The sequence below is a fragment of the Tiliqua scincoides genome, chromosome 5 (genome assembly GCF_035046505.1).
Source record: "Tiliqua scincoides isolate rTilSci1 chromosome 5, rTilSci1.hap2, whole genome shotgun sequence".
NCBI classification, from domain to species: domain Eukaryota; kingdom Metazoa; phylum Chordata; class Lepidosauria; order Squamata; family Scincidae; genus Tiliqua; species Tiliqua scincoides.
Window position 1 is genome coordinate 141290989 of NC_089825.1, and position 23810 is coordinate 141314798.

Consider the following 23810-nt stretch of genomic DNA (forward strand, 5'->3'; position numbering starts at 1 on the left):
CACATGCAAGGGTGTCCCCTTCCCCTCAAGAGATATGTGCCTTTTCCAGAAGTTGTGATACATCATTTAAAATGATAGCTAGAAGGGTGGGGGTGTGTGGGGAGAGTCGGTGTTTGCAGTTGCATCCCTGATGACAAGTGAACTAATAAGCCAACGATTGGGATGAGGAATTCATTTTGTGTCACTCCAGCTTCAGCAGCTCCATGTGCTTTCTAGGACATTCTCCCCTTCCTGTACCCAGAGTTCCCCACGACATGCCACAAACACATCATCCATCTGAACTAGAGAGCACCTTTTGTTTATTATCCAAGTGCACCTTGGAAGTTGTAAAGAACGTGCATACACGGGGGGAGGGGCACAAACAGCTTCCGGACCCAGATAGCTGCTAAAAGTCCTGATGGAGTTCCCTGTTGCAGGTGGAGAGAGTCCATTTGCACCAGCAGTTGCTCCTCCGCAAAATTGTAGCTCTGGTCTTGTGGGTTTGGCACTCCCTTACTTAAGCATTTTCAAACATTGTCATATCCCCTCCTCCTTTCTGTAAGACATTGTTGATGTTTGTGATGTTACATCTATGTTAGGAACATGGAATCTATTGGGGGGACCAAACCTGAAGCACATAGACACAGTAGCAATGGACCCAGGGAAAAGTCTGAGAAGGACAGGCAGCGCAATCCTATCCTTTGCAGGAACAGGTGGGCTGACTGGCCTGCACTGTATCCAGCAAAGGGTAGAAGGTGAATGTCATTCAACTTGGGCTAAAGGGACTTATTTTCCCTTACCCAGTGTCACATGGCAGCCTCCCAATGGGGCTACTTGGATCTGCACCTGTGAAATTGCTGGCACAGATCCAAGCAGCCCTGTGTAATGCCAGGCTACTCGGGAGAGGGACTGGGTTACAGGCTAGGTCGTTCAGGTCAGTTCCACCTCCCTGCTGGGCCCAGTCCACCCATCCACAGCATAAGGATGGGGGGAAAAACTGGCCTACATTCTGGACAATTGTAAGCATTAGATGGAGAAATGAAGAGAGGAGAAAAACAGATTGATTATGAAATTCATATTTGGCTAAAAGACAGATTAACCCATTTTTGTGTGTGTGCTTGCATGTAAGTGTCTCTGTGTAGATATCATTAGATCCATCCCAAATAATGTCATTCGTGGTTCTCTCATTCCAGATGGAGTTGGCCAATGGGTCCAAAGTGCAGGAGTTCATTTTGCTGGGCTTTGGAGTCGGGCAGCAGGAGCGCTTCCTGCTCCTCCTCTTTTTCACCATTCTCTACATACTCACCTTGGCTGAGAACATCACCATCATCACTCTGGTGCTTCTAGATACTCACTTGGCCCAGCTTCCCATGTACATCCTCCTGAGCAACTTCTCCTGGCTAGAAATGTGCTATGTGTCCACCATTGTGCCCCGGATGATCTTTGATCTGGCATCCCCCCATGGTATAATCTCTTTCCGTAACTGCTTCCTCCAGTTCTATTTCTTCTTTTCTCTTGGTGGCACTGAAAGTTTCTTGCTCTCAGCCATGGCCCTGGATCGGTATTTGGCCATCTGCCACCCACTGCGCTACCCAAAACTTATGTCCCCCACTTCTTGCTATGCCTTGGTGGCTTCTTGTTGGGTCATTGGCTTCCTATGGTACTCTACTGCGGTGATTTTGACGTCCCAGTTGTCCTTCTGTGGCCCCAACGTCATTGACCATTTCTTGTGTGATTCTGGGCCACTTCTGTCACTGGCTTGTCCCCCACTAGGAATTGTTCCTATCATCACACAGCATTTCATGAATACTCTGATTATGGGCAATGCCTTCTTTGTTGTGTTGTCCTACATTATTGTGGTTATCACTCTGACGAAAACCTCAAACCAGGGCAGTCATAGGAAGGCCTTATCCACCATTTCACTACACATGGCAGTGTTCACACTTTTCTATGGTCCATTGGCGGCCATGTATTTAACTCCAGGTGGAGAGAATCAATCAGAGGTCACTAAAGCAGTGACAGTCTTCTACACAGCCATTACACCTTTTCTCAACCCTCTGATCTACTGCCTGAGGAATGACCAGGTGAAGGAGGCACTGAGAAGGTTGCTCAAGGAAAAAGGTGGGATTGTTGACAAGAAAGGAGAGAGTATAAATGTGGGGAAAAAATAAGAAAATGAAACACAACAAAACTGCTTTGTTGATGAGATTAGGCTACTATATGCACAGCTAGACAACAGGGCATTTCAAGCACTGGTGTTCCTGGAGGGGGGCAAAACACTAAGTTTCCTCAGGCCCCTGGTAGTTGGTGTAAAGGGGCCTCTCCTCTTTGCCTTCAGAATCAGTCACAACTGCAACAGCAAAAGCTTTTGCAGTCATAGTTGGTTCTGAAGATGAGGAGGAGAGGCTGCTTTATACCAGCAGCCGGGTGCCTGAAGAAACTTGGTGTTTTGCCCCCACCCAGGAACACCAGTGATCTCAAGTGTTTGATTTTGCCAAATCAAAAGGCCCAAAAGAAAAGATGAGCTAAAGGTCTAAGCTTATTTGTTTCCTGGCAATCAGATGTCACCTCTTGGAAGTTCATTTCTTGGCTCAGGACACAAAATAAAAGGCACAGATCAGTTAAGATGTATACAGACAGATAGATGATGAGGATGATGAGGATGATGGTGGAGAGGTTTGATTATTTCAGTGACATATACTTGGACTTTCAGCCCAATCCTAAACCAATATTCCTGAGCTGATGCAGCTGCAATGCATCCGCAAGGTAATGGAACAAACCCTTCTCCAAACCCTTACCCAAGCCCTTGTTGAGTTCTATGTGATTCCCCACCCACCCCCTCCCCCCGGATTGCAGCGTGCAACTCACTCGCACGGCTGCCTCTGAGCTGGACATTTGGTAAGGATTGGGCTGTTTGTTACAATGGGATATTTGAACTAGAGTGTTGTGCAGAGGCTTCTTGGAACAAGTGAATAAATCTCTCTCAAATTAAACTTTTGGTTGCAATGTTTATTTCTTGCAATATTACTATTCCATCTCCAGACCAAAGACTCTCTCAGTGCCATACTGGATGAACAGCAATTAACACTTGGCATTTAGTTAACATATAACAAATAGCAATTAAGGAGCAGCAGTTAAAAGTACAAGACAGAAAACGATAGCCGGTCTGAAACTGCAGGGAAACAGCAGAAAGGGTCTGCTAGAAAAACGGTGTCCTTGCCACTCCCTGAGGGTAGAGCAAGTAGGAGACCAGACAGGCCTTTCTGTGCCAGCACAGGAACATTCTAGGTGAGACTTCCAAAAAAAAGACCGCAGGGTCTTTTCAACAACACAACCCAGATGAACAGCTCTCAGTTTGGACCTCAGATGCAGGTCTAATGGAGAAAGCCGTTCCCCCAACAAAACGCACACAGTGCTTTTGAAACACGAGGACCCTCCTACCATTTAAGCACTGGCTCTCTGGAATTCAGTGTTCTATTCAGTGTACTAATAGTTCAGTGAACTGTTCATCACAGCTTAGCCTCCCTTCCAATGGCTGTTTCAGATTCAGAGCCCTTTGGGGATGGGGAGCCATCTTTTCCTTTATTTTGCTGTGTTATTTGCTTTATGATTTGTTGCAGAATAGCATTATATAAATATTTTTTTTATTTATCCTCCATGGACCACAGTAGGTAGACCACTGCCACTTAATAAGGGGGATGCAGTGACCAAAAGCTGGCCATCTTTAGAGGTCACTGTTGAGCAAGAATGTGGGAAGAAGGGAACCAAGGGCTACAGTCCATTAGTTACGTGTGGGAGCCTTCTTCAAGCAGGAAAGTGAGACTCCTGACATCATTTGTCGCCAAATCTCTTGTTCATTGCTGCACCAATCTGCTTCTCAAAGCATGGGGAGTATGAAAAGCAGGACATTCCCCGTATCTGTAGAGGGTCCATTCTAGCCCCCCGGCCCTCCCTCCCGCAAATATGGAAACAGCAGATATTGGAGGGACCATATCTCCATTCCCCCCCATGCCCCCTACGGCTATATAATATAATATAATATAATATAATATACAGGTATTTATATACCGAATTGACTATATAGGAATAGTCAATTACATCTGCAGGTGATCACAGAACTTCCTCCTTAACGCACTGCTTTTTATGGACTCCTCAAAAGCTCCATGTTTAGCAAACACAGAAATCAGAAAAAAACAACAACAACAATTGACTTAGTATCACAAGGGAGACAACCTGTCCCAAAAGAGATGTTGTTTTGGTAGATAAAAATATTGTCCTTCAGGGACTCATCCCCAGAGGGAACCACGTCTTTAACACAGTATTAAACTTTGGTGCTGCTCGCATAGGCCCACCCATTCTTCCAACCAAGTGAGTCACCCTCCCACCAGTCCTACAGAGGAGCTACAGAAAGCAAAGGAAAGGAGGAAGTGCTTCCTGCAGACAATCCCCTCTTGGTGAACAGCCTACTGGATGGAGCAATGCTTGAAGTGCTACTGAGGTACAGACACAGGAACAACGAACAAGGCAAAGGGGACTGGGGTGAGAAGGGAAATTTGGAATGTGTGTCACTTCCCCTCAAAAGACATGGGATTACTCGAGAAGCTGTGATGCATCATTAATAAGTGAATGGCAGAGAAGGAGGGGATTGCAGGCAGAGTCTGTTGGTAACTGCAGTCTTAATCACTGCTTAGCTAATAGCTAGGCAAAACATTGTAGCTGTTTTCTTCCACTCAGACCTAACAAACTCCATGTGTTTTAAAAGTCAGTCTTCCTCTATAATTTGTTGCTTAGGGTGCAATCCTGAGACGCCCTTGGGCCATCACAAGTCCCTTGCTCTGGCCCAGGAGGCTTGCAAATGTGCCATAAGGCAAGTTTGCACTTCTTTGTGAGTCGGTTAGGCCGGTGAGCGGAGGCGTGCCAGCCCATGGAGTCTGATTTCAGCCTCCATGCCAACAGAGGGACCGAGACTTGTGTTGGCCGAGCTTGGCTGACACAAGGTTCTGGGGTGGGTGCGGAGGAGACAGGAGGGAGGCATTCCAGGGGGAGGGCAGGTGGACAGGGAGCAGGAGGTGGGCTGGGACCCAGATCCCAACCCCGTTCCCCAAGCAGTGTGGAGCGACTTCAAGCTCTCCTTGAACTTGTGCCACCTCCTGAGGGGGTACAAGTTTGAGGAGACCCATAGAGGCTGCAGTGGCTTACTCAGGGGTAAGGGGAAGAGTTTCCCCTTACCTTCAGCTGAGCCACTGTGGTGCCCTATCTCACACTGGATACAGTGCAAGCCTCCTGGCTTGCCCATTCCAGCACAAGATGGGATTGCGCCTTTAATTTCTTTGCTAAAGATAACATTGACTAGTCCTCATTTCAAGGTGCCTAGTGGCTCTGCTGTTCATTTCGGGACAGAGCTGGGGAGAGAATTTTCTGGCTCTCTTAATCAATGCAGCAGGTACTTGGAAACCAGACAGTGCCCTTGAGGAGCTGCCGCTGATCACTGCCTGTCTGCACTCACACACCCCTCCAATGAATCATTCTTTGGGCAGGTATTCTTTCGAGATGTTATGAAATATTAGTAAATACAAAATAAAAAATATCAAAGATTTTATTAGGAAACATTACTATGTAGTCCAAAAACCTAGAGTCCACCCCCCCCCCCCACTGAAACAGAATACCTTTTGCTGGTGACCATGACCTGAGCGTTGCAGAGAACTTGGTTGGATGTGGGGAGAGGGAGACAGCACAAGACTCCCAGCCACTTCTATTCCCATAGAATGGCTTGAAGGTATTTTCTCTTGCAGAATGAGCACCTACAACCCCAAGCCACTGAACTCCTGGCAGTGCTGGGTGGAACTTTCCTCTATTGTATTTGCAATCCCTTATTTATGCATTTTAAAAAATCTTCTCATTCCCCTTTGTCCTGTCCAGAGCCATAACCTGAGAAGCACCTGCTTCAGGTGTTACACCAAGGGGGGCACATGACTGCTTCTCAGGCTCTGCCCTAATTATGGAGGAGATAATGGCTTCTTCCCAACCCACTTTCCTTCTCCTGTGGAGTCTCCCCTTGTGGAAGGAAGAACCAAATATAAAATGACACAATGTCACATGACATTGTGATGTCACTGTCCCAGTGCCGGGACAGCTCTGGTCTGGTCTGTTTCTAAGATTCAGTTGATGCTAATTCTGCAGCACTACTAGGCAAGACTCTCTGTTCAATCTCAAAACACATTAACAAAAGAGTAACAAGTCCAGAGAATAGCCTGGGAAGGCCATGGTGTCGTTCCTTTGCGCCAGACAAGCTGCTCTCAGCCTGAATGGAAATCTGATTGGGACACCCATAGGAACTGCCCTGAGCTTCCTTCCTAAGGAAGAGGAAGATCCAAGAGCAACAGAGGAATAATCATAAGTGATGAAAATAGATGTGTGCTGTAAACAGAGTATGGAACCTGCAGGTTCCTACTTACTGATCAAATAATGCAGAAAGATATTTATTGGCAGCCCAAGGTCTTGCTGCACCTGAGGCAGGAAACCAAATGCCTCTTTCACTTTCCTTTTCTGGTGCCCTAGACTTGTTCCCTTGCACCCCTCCCCTCCTTTCTTTCCAGAAGATGCCCTAACTCACAAGTTTCCTTGCAATGCCATTCCTAGGGTGGCATGGACTATGGAGCCCGGGGTGTAAAATCCTGTTCTCCTTTTGTTTAAGTGTGTATATGGATGTGCACACCTCCCCACCTTCTTACTCCCACTGCCTCCAACAACACTTTCCTTCTCCAACAGCCACTTCTTCAAAAAAGGAAACCATGGAAGGCGACTGGGAGATACTGTTACGGATGCCAAGAGCCTCTCGTTTCAAGGCACATACTTTGTGGACATGATCGGATGGAATGGCCAGAGATATTCTTCTGAAAGCTAAAGAATGTCTCTCACTTGTGTGTGTGCATGTGTCTTGGTGCATATATAATTAAAGCTACCCCAGATAATGGTGTTGGGGTTTCTCTCATTCCAAATGGAGTTGGCCAATGAGACCAGAGTGCAGGAGTTCATTTTGCTGGGCTTTGGAGTCAGGCAGCAGGAGCGCTTCCTGCTCCTCATCTTTTTCACCATTCTCTACATACTCACCTTGGCTGAGAACATCACCATCATCTCACTGGTGCTTCTAGATGCTCACTTGCGCTGGCTTCCCATGTACATCCTGCTGAGCAACTTCTCCTGGCTGGAGATCTGCTATGTGTCCACCACTGTGCCCCGGATGCTCTTTGATCTGGCATCCCCACATGGTATAGTCTCTTTCCGTGACTGCTTCCTCCAGTTCTACATCTTCTTCTCCCTTGGAGCCACAGAATGCTTCTCACTCTCAGCCATGGCCCTGGATCGGTATTTGGCCATCTGCTGTCCACTGCGCTACCCTCAACTTATGTCCCCCATTTCTTGCTATGTACTGGTGGCTTCTTGTTGGGTCCTTGGCTTCCTGTGGTACCCCATTGCAACAGTTCTGATCATCAAGTTGCCCTTCTGTGGCCCCAACGTCATTGACCATTTCTTGTGCGATCCTGGGCCACTTCTGTCACTGGCCTGTCCCCCACTAGGAAATGCCCCAATCGTTATCCAGAATTTCCTGAATGCTCTGATTATAGGAAACTCTTTATTTGCTGTACTATCCTATGGTATTGTGATTATCACCCTAATGAAGAGCTCATACCAGGGCAGTCGTAGGAAGGCTTTCTCTACCATAACTCTACATTTGCTGGTGTTGACACTTTTCTATGGCTCTGTGGCAGCCATGTATTTGACTCCAGGTGGAGAGAATCAATCAGAGGTCACTAAGGCAGTAACACTCTTCTACACAGCCATTACCCCCTTTCTCAACCCAGTGATCTACTGCCTGAGGAATGACCAGGTGAAGGAGGCACTGAGAAGGTTGCTCAAGAGAAAGGTGGGATGGTTGACAAGAAAGGAGAGAGTATAAATGGGGGTAGAAATAAGAAAATGAAACACAACACAAAATACTCTATAGATGAGACTAGGCCAGGAGTGTCAAACATAAGGCCCGGGGGCCAGATGTGGCCCCCAGAAGCTTTTAATCTGGCCCTTGGACTCTCAGCTCCTGAGCAATGCTGAGGTGACTCTGCTGAAAGGGTGGCCAGCATGATAATTGGGCTCTCCAATATCTTGAAATATGATCAAGATTTCTGTATTTTCTCTCCTGTCATTAGCAGCCAATCCTACACGAGAACAGAGTGTTTATCTCTGGTTTTGACCTGTGTAATGACATCACTTCCTGTGTAATGACATCACCTCCATCCCTCAGCAGGCATCATGAATGCTATTCGGCCCTCTGTATGAAATGAGTTTGACACCCCTGGACTAGGCTACTATCCACACAGCTAAACAACAGGGCATTTCAAGTACTGGTGTTTCTAGAGAGGGGGCAAAACAATAAGTTTCCTCAGGCCCCTGGCAGTTGGTGTTAAGGGGCCTCTCCTCTTCACCTTCAGTGCCAGTCACAGCTGCAACAGCAAAAGCTTTTGCAGTCAAGACTGGTTCTGAGGGCGAGGAGGAGAGGCCGCATTACACCAGCGACCGGGTGCCTGATTAAATTTGGTGTTTTGCACCCTCCGCCCCCCCCCCCCGCTCCAGGAACACCAGTGATCTTAAGTGCTTGGTTTTGCCAAATCAAAAGACCCAAAAGATAAGATGGGCTAAAGGCCTGGGCTATTGGTTTCCTGGCAATCTGATGTCAAGTTAATTTCTTGGCTCAGGACCCAGAATAAAAGGTACAGATCAGTGAAAATGGAATGTATGCAAACAGATAATGTTACATGGTCTGATGATGATGATGATGATGATGATGATGATGATGATGATGATGATGATGATGGAGAAGTCCCTTTCCCCAGTGCCTTAACATCTAGAACAGGGATAGGCAGATTGCAGCCCTCGGGGACCTCCAATCTGGCCTGCAGGGAGTCCCCAGTCTCCAATGAGCTTCTGGCCTGTTGGAGACTGTTGGAGCCCGCGCTGGCCCGCAACTGCCAGTCACGACCACAAGCTGCGGGGCAAGTTAGAGCAAGGCCTTTTATCGTCTCCATGTGTTTTCTGCTTTTCCCTGGGCATTAACCCCCTCCCATTGCTTCTGAACAACTTATGTCTTCATGTGTGTCTGGCTTGGTCTGTATGTTTACACTGTGCAAGAGGTGTGTGGCCAACAGTTCATAGTTCTCATGTGGTTCTACATGTCTGTATCATCGTTCTCATGTGCATTATAAATAAGCTCAGTAAAATTCATTCATTCATATAATTTTCATCTCTAAATTCATTTATGTAAATTTATTCAAATTTGAAATGCAAATTATTTTCTTTTCCTAGCCCCCCCCCCGACACAGTGTCAGAGAGATGATGTGACCCTCCTGCCAAAATGTTGGCCCACCCCAATCTAGAATATCAATACTGTGGACACTGCAGAGGAAGGTGCAGGAAATGGAGTGGGAGGAAAGCAAAAGAAAGTTTAATTATTTCAGTGACAAAGGGCACAATCCTAACCCCTTATGTCAGTGCTTTCCAGCACTGGCATTGCGGGGCCAATGGGACGTGTGCTGCATCCTGCCGTTGGGTGTCACTCACAGAGGCCTCCTCAAAGTCAGGGAATGTTTGTTCCCTTACCTCAGAGCTGCATTGCCCTTATGTCAGTACTGGAAAACACTGACATAAGGGGTTAAGATTGCGCCCATAGACATTCAACCCAATCCTAACCAATATTCCTGAGCCAAAGCAGCCGCAGTGCAGCTCCAAGGTAAGGGAACAAACCCTTACCTGAAGAAATAAACCCTTACCCAAGACATCACCTTGTTGAGGACTATGTGATTGCCCACCCACCCCCAGAATGCAGCGCACAGTTGGCGCAGCTGCATTAGAGCTGGACATTTGGTTAGGATTGGGCTGTTTGTTACAATGGGATATTTGAACAGAGTGTTGTGCAGAGGCTTCATGGGAAAAGTGAGTAAGGGCACAATCCTGACCAGGTCTACTCAGAAGTAAGTCTATTTTGTGGTCTGTGGTTAAGATTGCAGCCTAAATATTTAAACTTTTTGGTTGCAATGTGTATTTCTTGCAATATATTTATTCCCTCTCCAGACCAAAAACTCTCTCGATGCTATATTGGACAAATAGCAATTAACATGCGGCATTCAGTTAACAAATAACAAACAGCAGTTAAAGAACAGCAGTTAAAAAGTACTAGGCAGAAAACTATAGCAGGTCTGAAACTGCAGGGAGACTGTAAAAAAAAAAAGGTCTGCTAAAACAATGGGGTCATTACCACTCCTTGAGAGGCGAGCAGGGAAGAGAATGGACCAGCCTTTCTGTGAAGACACAGGCACTTTCTAGGTGAGACTTCCCAAAAGAAAACTGCATGGTCTTTTGAACAACATCACCCAGATGAGCAATTCTCTGTTTGGACCTCTGATGCAGGTCCAATGGAGAGTCACATGGGAGAGAGCCATTAATCACAACTTAGCCTTCCTTCCAATGGCTGTTTCGGATCGTGAGCCTTTTAGGGATAGGGAGCCACCTTTTCCTTCATTTTGCTGTGTTGTTTGCTTGGTGAAGTGTTGCAGAAAAGCATTATATAAATAACTTTTGATTCATCCTCAGTGGACCACTTCAGGTCAACCTCTGCCACTTAATCAGGGGGATGCCCTGACCAAAATTTGGTCATCTTCAGAGGCCACTGTTGGGCAAGAATATTGGAAGAAAGGAGCCAAGGGCTACAGTCCATTAGTTACATGTGAGACTTGGAGCTTTCTTTAATCAGGAAAGTGAAACTCCAAACTTCATCTGTTACCAAGTCTCTTGATTCTGCCCTTCCACTTAAAAGGACTGTAATTTTGCAAGAGTGGTTAAGCAAGGTTAGGCCTTGACCAATGACAATGTCTGGAGAGGGTCACAAGAGGGAGACAACAGCCCTCTTGCCTCTCATGCAACTAGCCCTTTTTCTCTCCTTGGATCCTGATCAAGCATTCATGGTCCCTTGATTGCTTGGTCACAAGCACTGAATGGGTGGTTATGATCAACACAAGACACATGCCTGAGAGATGCCTCAGTCTAATTAACATGTCTTAATTCAGGAGCTGCAGTTCCTTTGTAACGGTACCCACTGAGATACCCACAAATTATGTCCCATGATTCCTGCTACACCCTGACGGCTGCTCCCACAGCATCGTGATTATTGTTGTGATTAAAACATCTGGTAAAAGAACTAGTTGGATGAACTTTTTCAACACTCGAAGATCCTTCTGTGCTCACTCGCCTTGAAAGAGCAGAAGGGAAAGTGAGCAAGGAAAGAGGCAAAGGCAGTGGAGTTAAGAAGTGCACACATCCTCTTGCCCAGCCTGCTTTTTAAAAAGAAGAGCAAACAGATCTGTGTCAGGCTGGCAGAGGGGGATGGCCCTTGCCTGCCTGGTAGCAGAGTATCCCAGTGGTGTGGGGCAGCACAGGAAGCAACCGGTCCCAAACAAAGCCACAGACACAGGCTTGTTGAGTGTAGAAGCATGTATTGGTAAGGAGCAGGCAGAAGAGTAGTCAGTCAAACGGTCCAGAAGGCAGGGATACAGCAAGGCACAGTCTGAGTCAGAGAACAATCCAGAAGCACTTCACCTAGAATATCCACCACAGCAACCCACACTTGGTGTCTGCACCAGTCTTCTTATATACCGGAGCCAGCCAATCAGATACAGGCGACCTCATAGTCTTGTGACTCCCTCAGATTGACTGCTCTGTGGTGCATTGCACCACTCCTCCATGGGCTATGTGACTCAGCTCACATGGCTCCCACCTTACACAGGTGCATCTACTTAGTAATGAGTGCTGCAGTTACATTTGTTTACATACACTGGGCCTGGACATCAAGGCTCTTCCTGCCACAACCTGGCTCATAACAATTTCATGGCCTGAGAGATGCCAAGGCCTGACAATCAGGATGGCAACCAGAACCTTGATGGCAGCAAAGGTGCCGGAAGAGTTGGGGTGGGGCTACTGCTGCATCAATCAGCTTCTCAAAGCATGGGGTGCCCAAAAACAGGGCAACATAATTTTTAAATGGAATTTATATTATGACTGCAAGCCATCACCAAGTTTCCTCCATAATACATTGCATCTTATGGGCTCCTCAGAAACTTCCTGTTAGCAAACACAGAAATCAGAAAAACAAAACACTTAACTGTTTTTGTATCACAGGGGAGACAACCTATCTCAAAAGTAATGTTGTTTTGGTAGATAAAAATATCATCCTTTAGGGAAACGTCCCCAAAGGCCACCACATCTTTAATACCAGTGTTCAGGCTTTGGTGCTCACACACAGGCCCACTCATTCCTCCAATCAAGTGGGTCACCCTGCCCACCAATCCTACAGAAGAACTACAGAAAGCAAAGAATGAAATGGTTCCTGCCAACTCCAGACATTGGTGAACGACCTCCTGGATGGAGCAGTGCTTGAAGTGCTACTGAGACTAGTGACAAGGCAAAGGGGACTGGGTGAGAAGGAAGATTTGGAATGGGTGTCTCTTTCCCTCAAAAGACATGGGATTCCTGGAGGAGCTGTGATATTAATGATGCATCACAGCTTCTTGAGGAATCCCATGTCGGAGACGGACAGAGAAGCAGGGGATTGTGAGGGACAGTGTGTTTCCAACTGCAATCCTAACCATTGCTTAGCTAACAGCTAGGCAAAAGATTGTGAGTAGCTGCCTTCTTCCACCGAGAACAAACTCCCTGTGTTTTCAAAGTCATTCTTCCTCCATAATTTGCTACTTAATTTCTTTGCTGAAGAGAACATTGAATAGTGTGCCCAGTGGTTCTACTGTTCTTTCATTTCTGGACAGAGCTGGGGAGAAAATTTTCTGGGTCAATGCAGCAGATACTTGGAAACCAGACAGCATCCTTGAGCAGCTGTCCTAGAACTCTGCCTCTCTTAACTCACACACCCCTCCAAACAAACGTAATTTGGACAGGGCATTCTTACTAGGTATTAGGAAATATTAGTAAATACAAAATAATAAAATCAAGCATCTTATTAGGAAACACCACTAAAAGTTCAAAAACTGAAAGTCCACCTCCCCCTCCCCCCATACAGAAGACCTTTTGCTGGTGACCCTGACCTCAATATTGCAAAGAACTTGGTTGGATGTGGGGAGAGAGAGAGAGCACATGACTTCCAACTGCTTCTATGGCCATAGAATGGCTTGATGATGGTGTTTTCATTTGCAGAATGAGAGCCTACAACCCCCCAAGCCATTGATCTCCTGGCCACCAGCTTTCCTTTGTTGGTTTTGCAATCCCTCATTTACGCTTTTAAAAAATATTCTCATTCCCCTTTGTCCCGTCTATTTCTAAGATACTGTTGATGCTAGTTATGCAGCATCTGCCAGGCAAGACTTTCTAATCAATCTAAAAACAAATTCGCGAAAGAGCAACATGTCCAGAGAATAGCCTGGGAAGGCCGTGGTGCTGTTCCTTTGCACAAGACTGGCTGTATTCAGGTTTCCGTTCCAGCTGAAAGCAGCTTGTCTTGCACAAAGGCACAACGCCATTGTAATCAGAGGAGTGATCGTGAGTGATGAAAATAGATGTGTGTTGTAAACAGGATATGGTACATGCAAGGTCCATTAAGGTGTATGCCTAGTGGAGGGTGGGCTAAGAACCTGGAAGAAATAGGCTTGGGAAGAGACTGGAAACACAGCCCCTGAACTATGCCTTGGTGAAAGGCAGGGAAGTCAGAGAATGTTCATTCATCCTACTTTCTGATCCAATAATCAGAAAAAGATATTCATTGGGAGCCCAAAGCCTTAAGGTACCTAAGGCAGGGCACCAAATGCTTCTTTCACTTTCTTTTTCTGGTGTTCTATTGCTCCCCTCCTTGCATTGGTGAAGATGTTCTAACTCATAAGTTTCCTTGCAATGCCATTCATAGGGTGGTAAGGGGCACAGGGTGTAATATCCTACTCTCCTTTTTAAAAAAGTGTGTATAGGGGCGCAATCCTAACCCCTTATGTCAGCACTTTCCAGCACTGGCATAGCAGTGCCAATGGGACGTGTGCTGCATCCTGCAGTTGGGTGTCGCTCATGGAGACCTCCACAAAGTAAGGGAATGTTTGTTCCCTGACCTTAGAGCTGCATTGCCCTTATGTCAGCACTGGAAAGCACTGACATAAGGGGTTAGGATTGCACCCTAGGTCTATTAGTGTACAGGCTTTCCAACCATGATGACACTGCCACCACCCCACATTCCTTCTCCAATATACCCTCAGCCACTTCTTCAAAAAAGAAAACCAGAGAAGATGACAGGGAGATGTTGTTATGGATGACAAGAGCCCCCCTGGTTTCAAAGGTACATACTTTGCTGAACTTATCAGACAGAATTACCAGAGACAGTCTTCTGAGAGCTAAAGAATCTCTCTCACCTGTACATATGCCCGTACGTGTGTGTGCATGTGTCTGTGAATACATAATTAAACCTGCCCCAGATAATGGTGGAGTTTCTCTCATTCCAGATGGAGTTGGCCAATGGGTCCAGAGTGCAGGAATTCATTTTGCTGGGCTTTGGAGTCGGGCAGCAGGAGCGCTTCCTGCTCCTCCTCTTTTTCACCATTCTCTACATACTCACCTTGGCTGAGAACATCACCATCATCGCTCTGGTGCTTCTAGATGCTCACTTGGCCCGGCTTCCCATGTACATCCTGCTGAGCAACTTCTCCTGGCTGGAGATCTGCTATGTGTCCTCCACTGTGCCCCGGATGCTCTTTGATCTGGCATCCTCTCATGGGATCATCTCTTTCCGTGACTGCTTCCTCCAGTTCTACATCTTCTTCTCCCTGGGAGCCACAGAATGCTTCTTACTCTCAGCCATGGCCCTGGATCGGTACCTGGCCATCTGCCACCCACTGCGCTATCCACAGCTTATGTCTCCCACATCTTGCTGTGCTTTGGTGGCTTCTTGTTGGGTCATTGGTTTCCTATGGCACCCTATTGCAGTGACTTTGACTTCCCAGTTGTCCTTCTGTGGCCCCAACATCATTGACCATTTCTTGTGTGATCCTGAGCCACTTCTGTCACTGGCCTGTCCGCCATTAGGAAATGTTCCAGTTGTTAGCCAGAATTTACGGAATGCTCTGATTATAGGCAACTCTTTATTTGCTGTACTATCCTATGGTACTGTGATTATCACCCTGATGAAAAGCTCAAACCAGGGCAGTCACAGGAAGGCCTTCTCTACCATAACTCTACATTTGCTGGTGTTGACCCTTTTCTATGGGTCTGTGGCAGCCATGTATTTGACTCCAAGTGGAGAAAACCAATCAGAGGTCACTAAAGCAGTGACGGTCTTCTACACAGCGGTTACACCTTTTCTCAATCCTCTGATCTACTGTCTGCGGAATGACCAGGTGAAGGAGGCATTGAGAAGGTTGCTCAAGAGAATGGTGGGATGGCAGTTGAGAAAGGAGACAATATAAAATGTGAGAAGAAATAAGAAAATGAAATGATAATCAAACAAAACAGACACGTACTTCACAGAAGAGATAAAACTGACAAGAGATAAAACTGACAAGAGATAAAACCTAACAATTTAGAATATCAACACTGGAGAGAGCAGAGGAAGAGGGGAAATGGAGGGTGTAAATGGAGAAAAATGTCTGATTTTTTCTTTTCAGTGATGTAGACTTTGTTACAATATCTATACGGGAAGGCTGGGCAGAGTCTTCTTGGCCAAAGAGAATTTTTTTAAGTGTTTTGTTACACTATTTCAGTGTAGATACTATGGAATATTTTTATTCCTCTTTGAGATCAAAGACTCTCCATGGGGATCCAGGGGTGCTGGGGTTATCTCAGAGGTCTCACTGTGCCTCTGGAGCATCATGGAGCTGACCATTGTTCCTTCCATGGAGCTCCAGAGAATCCATGGGGCAATCCATCCATTGGAATTACAGCCTCTCTGTCTTGAGTCGTGTCCTAGGGCTTGATGAAGTGTCAGGTCTCATCTTCTTCTCTTGCCGCAGAGGGACCCTATCAGCCAAAAGCCATGAGATGCAGCAACAGACTTAGAACTGCCTGGTGAAAGAACAGACCATGTATTTTATTTCAGATTTATTATGTTTGACTGTTTTAAAATTAAAATAGCAGATAAAATTGGTTGTCTGTTATTTTATATGACAGTCTCAATTCTGTGATTTTTCTGGGTTTCACTAAATAAGGCACATAGAAGGGCAGCCCAATCTTATCCAACCCTGGTGCTGAGGGGTTGCTGAGGCCACACCAGCATTGGATTTGAGTAGGGGAGAGGTCTCCTTGGAGTAAGAGAACATTTGTTCCCTTTTCTCATGTATTGCTCCAGCTAGCTGAATGGGGCTACATGGATCTGTGCCAGTTATTTAGCTGGAGCAGAACCATGTAGCTCCATGAAGTGCTTTCAGGCCTGGAATGGAGTTTGAGATGCAGCAGAGGCCTGCTCCAACATTCCTGCCCCCTCCTGGGCATAAAAAAACAACCCCTACCCAAAACACTCTCTCCCCATTGATAGAGATTTCAGAGGGTTAAATTATCTTCTCTAGTTTGAGAAAAATAACTGAAATTGGAGCCAAGAGAATGACTATTGTTCTCCTTACAAACAGGATAAGGAGGATCATTATGTCAAAGTGACCTAAAGAGATCATGATTGGCAGAACATGTAGATCATAACTTTCCCAAAGGGAGAATTCCAGGATCTTGTGTAACCAAAGTTGTGGGCCAGGAACATTTTGAGATGCAGGACAGAATGACCTCCTAATTAGAGCCGGGACCATGCACCAAACCTGTATAATATGCCCAATAAGGAGGTGGAAGTGACATACAGAGTCACATGGGAAACTTGTTTATCTCACTTTATTTCATGTGATTTTGGGGGTGTGGTTCTTTGAGAAACAAGATGGGAAACGAAGGGTAAACATTTGTATCCAAACAGAAATCAATTGGCTTGTGTAACTTACTATTGTGGAAATAAAAACCTCCAAACGATTTTAAAAGGTCTGTGACTGTTTGGCATTGCATCAGTGAAAAGAATCTTATAATCTTTCCAACACCATCTCTGGAATGAACTTGCACCACCCTCGTCAGGGCAATATTTACCTGCCCAAGTGGCCGTCAGGTAGGATACACTGCCCCCCTCCCATGGGATGGCACAGGACTTCCCACTGACACCACTTACTCTCTGGGTGTTGGAAAGCACTTTATGGTGCTTTTATGACACCCAGCACCAGCACTGAAACCAAAGCCCTGCCGCTGCCTGATCATAGCATTGGGTTCTTAGTTGCCAATTCCAAATGTCATGTAGGTAGGTATATAACTATAAATTATAGTATATATATACTGCCCCCCCATCTATTTTTTTTAACCAAACCAGACAATTGTGGGGGCTCTCTTGGACTAAGCATTGACCATCCAGGCCAGGATGCATGAATGATATTTTTCTTTTTGGCTTGACCCCCCATCCATCTGTTCTTCTTGATTGAAGCATTAAGGTCCAAAAGTTTGAGTAGTATCTCTATGAGCTCTACACCCCATTCTGGGACACTGAACTCTCATTCAAGAAGGCTGAATGTGACAACCTGTCTCCAAAGAGATGTTGTTTTGGTGGATAATGATACTATTCTTGAGGGATACAATACCAAGGGCCATGCCACCAAATGCTTAACACCAACATTCAAGGTTTTGGTACCCACACAATCCCTTTCTTTCTTCCCACTTCATGGCCAGAAACACTACAACAGCCCCACCCTAAGACTCAGGAAAGGAGGACATACTCCCACCTGATACTGACACAGCATTTACACTGAGTTTTCTGCTGGATATAGCTGTGCTTTCACCACTACTGAGGTATGGAAATGGGAACCATGACAAAGGCAAAGAAAACTGGGTGGGGGGGCAATGAAAGGGACAGGCTTGAACTAGTGTCACCTTCTAGGAAACCTTTAAATTTCTTCAAGCAATGGTGATAGATTAGCAATATTATGGCAAGAGAATGGGAGGGAAGGAGAGCAACCATCACCCCCAGATGTTGCTCCGCTGCAAATGACAGGGTCCGAATGAATTTTTCATTTATAATTTTCCATCCTATACACAGGTATGCTTAATGTTTTTACACTTGCTACTCTGCTGTTGATAAGATCAAGATCATGCTCTCTCTGGCAACATTTACAAGGGAAAGAAGGTGTAAAAGTGGTCGTGCACAAATTTGGTGCAGTTTGGGAGGGGGGAAAGCCTACCTCCAATCAAGCCAGAAGTGCACTATGAAAATGTTGATGAAGAATTCTGTCTGGGGCCCTGCCTCTGCCCACAGATTTTTGCCTAACCTAGTGGCTGTTGCTTTGTTACATGCATGACTTGATGCCTCTCATCTGTCTGACAAATAGGTATGTTAGGGCAGCCTCCAGGATTTCTAAAGCAGTACTTTGCCAGTCTTCCAAAGGGCTGGTCTTTGGGGATGATTTTTGTCCATTACATGAAAACAGTTTTCATGAAAAAGAGCAATATTGAATGTAGTGGAGGGGCTGAAACTCAAATAATGACATCCCAGCAATGTAGTCCAGTGTGCACAAATTGTTAAGTGTGGGAGTGAGAGAGTTCCATACAACCAAACTGAAAGGTTGCCCCTGAAATGCAGCATTAGGATTGTTTAGAGGTGCAGTTGCCATTGCTTTAGCTACTTAGCCAAAAAAATCACCCACTGAAACTCAAGACTGCAGCAAAGATCAGTCTTAAAATATTGGCACTCAGAGCCTTTCATGCTGGAGTCCTGCCTGCCCTGAACTGCACATGGAAGCCTCATGAAGAAAGAAAGAAAGAAAGAAAGAAAGAAAGAAAGAAAGAAAGAAAGAAAGAAAGAAAGAAAGAAAGAAAGAAAGAAAGAAAGAAAGAAAGAAAGAAAGAAAGAAGAAAGAAAGAAAGAAAGAAAGAAAGAAAGAAAAGAAAGAAAGAAAGAAAGAAAGAAAGAAAAGAAAGAAAGAAAGAAAGAAAACTTTTATTTAATAAGAGACTTACAGTGCAATTTTAGGCATGTCTGCCCAGAATTAGGCTACAGTGAGTGCAACAGGGCTTTCTTGTAGGTAACTGTGTATATAAGTGCAGACTTAAGGTGCTTAGGGTGTTAACCCATGCTCTAAAAACCCTGTAAAGTGTAAGTTAAGGTGGTAAACTTTACACTCACCGCCACTTAAGCAGTAAAGACTTTGTGCAGCCTCCTGAATTCTCATGGCTTATGAATAAGGCTGCATCACTTTGACTTTGAATTTCAGTAGCCATGCAGAAATCCAACAGGTGCAGCTTCCCAATCACTTTCTAGAGACACACTCCAAGCACACTATGAATATACAGAGAGTGGGCCATAGGGAAGGGAGATGGGGTTTAACAGGTGTCACCTACCAGAAAAAAATTAAGCTTTTTCAAGAAATGGTGATAGATCATTAGCAAATTGCAGCAAGAGTGTAGGAAGGAAGGATCATGAACACGTTCTGTGAGTATTTGCTGCACCCCTCTCCTTAACTGATAGGTCAGTCAAAAGCTTTGCTCAGTGGCTTTCTGTCATTCAAACCCAACTAACTCCACATTCTTTCAAGGAGACCCCCTCTATCTTGCACAAAAATAAACCTAATGTGCAGCTCATCATTTGCATTTGCTTGCAGAAAACAAATGGAATGCCCCTCATTTCAAGATCTTTGATGTTCCTTGCTTGTCCTCATTTTAGGGAAGAGCTGAGAAGAACACATTCTGGGTCTCTCATGCAATGCCTCTTGGAAACTCCAAGCCTGCACTCATGCCACAATCAGGCCTTCTTGATACTCCAATCAACATAATAGATTTGGATTGAACCTAACCAACAATCCGAAGGGGCATTTGTAGTAGTGACTTCTCCCATATCATTTATATTTAATCTGAAAATGATTTCTGTAGATATATGTGACCTGAAAAATCATATAAATGGCATGCCTGCTTAACCTTTGTCTCCCAAGAATTTGGGCAATGATGGTTCTTCTATTATCTGATTCCAGATGGAGGTGACCAATGAAACTGCAGTCCAGGAATTCATTTTGCTGGGCTTTGACATTGGACAGGAGAAGCGGTATCTGCTCCTCATCTTTTTTTGTGCTTTCTATATTGTCACCTTGACTGAGAACATCACTATTATCACACTGGCACATGTAGATGCACACTTGGCCCGGCTTCCCATGTACATCCTACTGAGGAACTTCTCCTGGCTGGAGATGTGTTATGTGAGTGCAACGATGCCCAGGATGCTTTTTGATCTGGCCTCTCCACATGGGGTCATCTCCTTCCAGGCCTGCTTCCTCCAGTTCTACATTTTCTTCTCTTTTGGCACCACTGAAAGCTTCTTCCTTTCAAGCATGGCCTTGGATCGGTACCTGGCCATCTGCCACCCACTGAGATACCCGCAAATGATGACCAAAGAGTTCTGCAATGCCTTGGTAGCTGCTTGCTGGATCTTTGGCTTCCTGTGCTACATCATCCCAGTCATTTTAATCTCCAAGTTGTCCTTCTGCGGTCCAAACATCATTGACCACTTTTTGTGTGATCCTGGACCTCTTTTGTCCCTGGCCTGCCCACCCCTGCCAAATGCCCCCTTTGTCTGCCAGTTTGCCATGAATGTTCTAGTTATAATAGGTAACTTATTCTTTGCCTTGCTCTCCTATGGTTCTGTGATTTTCACCCTAATAAAAAAAGCAAGCCAAGGCAACCTCAGGAAGGCCTTCTCCACCATCTCATTCCACCTAGTGGTGGTTACACTTTTCTACGGCTCAGCAGCAGGGATGTATGTGTCTCCAGATGGTGAACGTCAGTCACATATCGCTAAAATAGTAACCCTCTTCTACACTGCCGCTACACCCTTTCTCAACCCCCTGATCTACTGCCTGAGGAATGATCAGGTGAAGGAGGCACTTGGCAGGTTGCTGAGGAGAAAAGAGAGGTGGATAAGGAGAAAGGTGACAATGTAAAACAAGAGGAGATGAAAGAAGAAGAAGAAGAAGAAGAAGAAGAAGAAGAAGAAGAAGAAGAAGAAGAAGAAGAAGAAGAAGAAGAAGCAAACACATTCAGGGCACAATCTTGACTCTTGGTTGGGCCGGTGCAAGTCCCTTGCGCCAACCCAGAGGTGTTGCAAAGCACTTCCATGCCATTGTTTGAAGAGGGAGGCCAGCACTAGGTCCAAAGTGCCAACAGACCAGTAAGTTCATGCTGGCCATGTTGGGCCAGCACATGGGTCGGGGGGGGGAGAGGCGAGAATTAGGTGTTTCAGGGTGAAAGAGGGTGGGAGGCTGACTGGCCTGTGGGAGGCTGGGAGGCTGACTGGCCTGTTGAGCAGGGGGTGGAATCAGGATCCTACAGTTCCGGGGTGCTCATATTTACATCACCTCTTGAGGTGGTGCAGTTCCGTTTAGCCCCATTGGGGCTGCTGCGGCGTTGCCTGGGATGAGATGCAGGCTGGCCCAATCCCGCATTGGATACGGGACAGGCCGGCCAGCCCCCTGTTCCAGCACGGGTTAGGATCAGGCTGCCCACCATACAGCTGAAGACATGAATACAACATATTCAAAGCTGGACAAAAAGGACTCTTCTCCCTCCACAGTATTTAGTACTTCAACACATTCTTTGCCTGCTGGAGAACCAGGAGACAAGACACTAATTGCTCAGTCCTGTCCTACCCTCGCCCATCTGTGCTTCCAGAATTGACATTCTGGCTGTGCAGTGTGGTTTATGGTATGGTATCACAAAAGGCAAAGCCCTGTCCCGTGCTGATGGGCCCCTGCAACGAATGGCAAGCAGTTCCGGCCATGTTGCCAGTAAGCTGGTGCAGGGAGTAGGCAGGGGACAAGCAGTAGGAGAGGGGAAGGGATCAGGGCCACTGGGAGGCATGTCAGGAATGCACAAGGGGGTTATTGGTGGCAATGATGGTGCCAAAATCCTCTGCAGCCTGTGCAACCCTGCCATGCCCCCTTGGGTCCACTCAGACGTATACTAGCCAAGGAGTTGGTATAGATACAATTAATCCCAGAGGGCAACAGGGAGCTTACCTGGAGGTAAGGAAACAAAGGTTCCCTTTGCAGCATGTGCCTCTATGGCACAGCTGCATTAGTGCAAGTGGTGGAGGATAGGATGGGGGCATGTGTCTATGTGTCAGATTCCCTTGGAGTATGCAATATTCTCATCCACAAAATAAAACAAATTGACTGTCCTTATGCATTGCTGATTCAGTATGTGCGATCTTTTTTTGTGGGATCAACTGTGCTAAGCAATTAAAATAATTACATTTAAAAAATGATTTTTAAGCACTGTCTTCATAGGAAATGGGAATGTGCATGAAGTAACATGTACGGGGTATCGCAAGAAAATGTGCACACCTTTCATTGTTTCAAATTTATTATGCTATTATTGACACATTACTATAATTCACACAAATACTGCAAAAGACATACACAGAAGCAGTTGCTTGATCCAGTTAATTAATTAGTTAATTAATTAAACCAAGTGCTTGAAATATTCCCTGTTGGCATCTATACAGTACCAACATGGTTGGCTGAAGCAGGGCTCCTCAAACCCCGGCCTACGGGCCGGATTGCTGTGCCTGGATCAGCTTGAGAAAAAGTCAGCACCACCGAGGACTTTTTCAGGATGGAGCAGTTTCACCCCACCCCCACTGGGTTTTTTGCTATAACTTTTGACAGAATAGAGACATTTCAACGTGGTTTGTTTCAGGCATTCTGCTTGAAATTATGCATCAATAGATATGTGACTTGATGGTATTATTCACAAATACCAAGATTCTAAAAATTTTGGCCAGTAGCAGTGTCGCCCAACCCCTCCCAGTGCATTACCCAGTACAGCCCATACCCCCTAGCAATGCCACTGCCTTCACCTTCAAAGCCTTTCTGGGAGCCCCCAGAGGTTACTTCTGGGTCACGCTGAGCCAGCAACCTACTCCATTGGCCTCCATGGCCCCAGAACAACTCCTGGAAGTGACTTCCAGTTTTCTTCCGATTTATTTCCGGTTTCATCTGTGACTTCTGGCCACGTCTGAGAGGCATTCAGGACCTGTGAAGACCAATGGAATGGGTTGCCAGACTGTTGCAATCTGGAACAGGTCTCTGGGGGCTCCCAGAAAGATTTTGTGGGTGAAGCATTGAGCATTGGGTTGCAACCCACTGCAGATGACAAGGTGGGTTGTGGCACTCAAAAGTTTAGAAACCACTGACTTAACTCTTTGAAAAATGGAGCAGACAACACTGCAGAGGTCCCCTGGGAAGAGAAGAGGAAGCCCAATGCCTGGCCGTCTTTGGAACATCAGATGAGTGACAATCACATTTGCTATGACCAGCAAACACTGAACTCAGGACAAAAGGTTACATGCTGAAATTATATTTTCCCTATCACAGGAGAAAGGCACCTGGTCTCATAAGAAATGCTGTCTTAGTGGATGATTATATTGTTCTTCAGGGATGCATAACCAAGGGCAACGGAATAACTAACACTGACATTTAAGACTGCATTGCTCATACAGGTCCCCTGTTTCTTCTTGCTACGTCCCCCACCAGCATCACTGCTGAGCTGCACCATCAGCCACAGGAAACAACAACATACTCTCGACAGAGAGTGAAAAGTAATTGTGGCAACCTTTCTACTGGACAACACAACACTTTGAATTCTACTGAGGTATGGAAATAGACACCATGACCATGGCACAGTAGACTGGGAGGGGAAAAGAACAGCTGCAGACCAGTTACCTTTTGGCAGGTGACACCTAGAAAACA

The 23810-nt window shown here is 45.8% G+C and overlaps 4 protein-coding genes across 4 annotated transcripts; all 4 read left to right on the forward strand.

The window, feature by feature from the left end:
- The first annotated feature begins 1145 nt into the window (after positions 1-1145).
- LOC136653990 (olfactory receptor 11G2-like) lies at positions 1146-2150 on the forward strand. The gene has a single exon (XM_066630852.1). The coding sequence runs from the start codon at positions 1146-1148 to the stop codon at positions 2148-2150; it is 1005 nt and encodes a 334-aa protein (XP_066486949.1).
- A 4826-nt stretch (positions 2151-6976) lies between these two features.
- On the forward strand, positions 6977-7936 carry LOC136653991 (olfactory receptor 11H6-like). Its single transcript, XM_066630853.1, has one exon. It carries the CDS (start codon positions 6977-6979, stop codon positions 7934-7936), a length of 960 nt encoding a protein of 319 aa, XP_066486950.1.
- Positions 7937-14513: 6577 nt separating this feature from the next.
- On the forward strand, positions 14514-15473 carry LOC136653992 (olfactory receptor 11G2-like). The gene has a single exon (XM_066630854.1). The coding sequence runs from the start codon at positions 14514-14516 to the stop codon at positions 15471-15473; it is 960 nt and encodes a 319-aa protein (XP_066486951.1).
- A 4554-nt stretch (positions 15474-20027) lies between these two features.
- On the forward strand, positions 20028-21002 carry LOC136653993 (olfactory receptor 11H6-like). Its single transcript, XM_066630855.1, has one exon. The coding sequence runs from the start codon at positions 20040-20042 to the stop codon at positions 21000-21002; it is 963 nt and encodes a 320-aa protein (XP_066486952.1). The 5' UTR covers positions 20028-20039.
- The last annotated feature ends 2808 nt before the right edge of the window (positions 21003-23810 follow it).

Excerpts from the sequence above, each read along its gene's own strand:
- LOC136653990 (XM_066630852.1), top strand. The coding sequence starts at position 1,146 with ATGTCATTCGTGGTTCTCTCATTCCAGATGGAGTTGGCCAATGGGTCC.
- LOC136653992 (XM_066630854.1), top strand. The coding sequence starts at position 14,514 with ATGGAGTTGGCCAATGGGTCCAGAGTGCAGGAATTCATTTTGCTGGGC.
- LOC136653991 (XM_066630853.1), top strand. The coding sequence starts at position 6,977 with ATGGAGTTGGCCAATGAGACCAGAGTGCAGGAGTTCATTTTGCTGGGC.
- LOC136653993 (XM_066630855.1), top strand. The coding sequence starts at position 20,040 with ATGGAGGTGACCAATGAAACTGCAGTCCAGGAATTCATTTTGCTGGGC.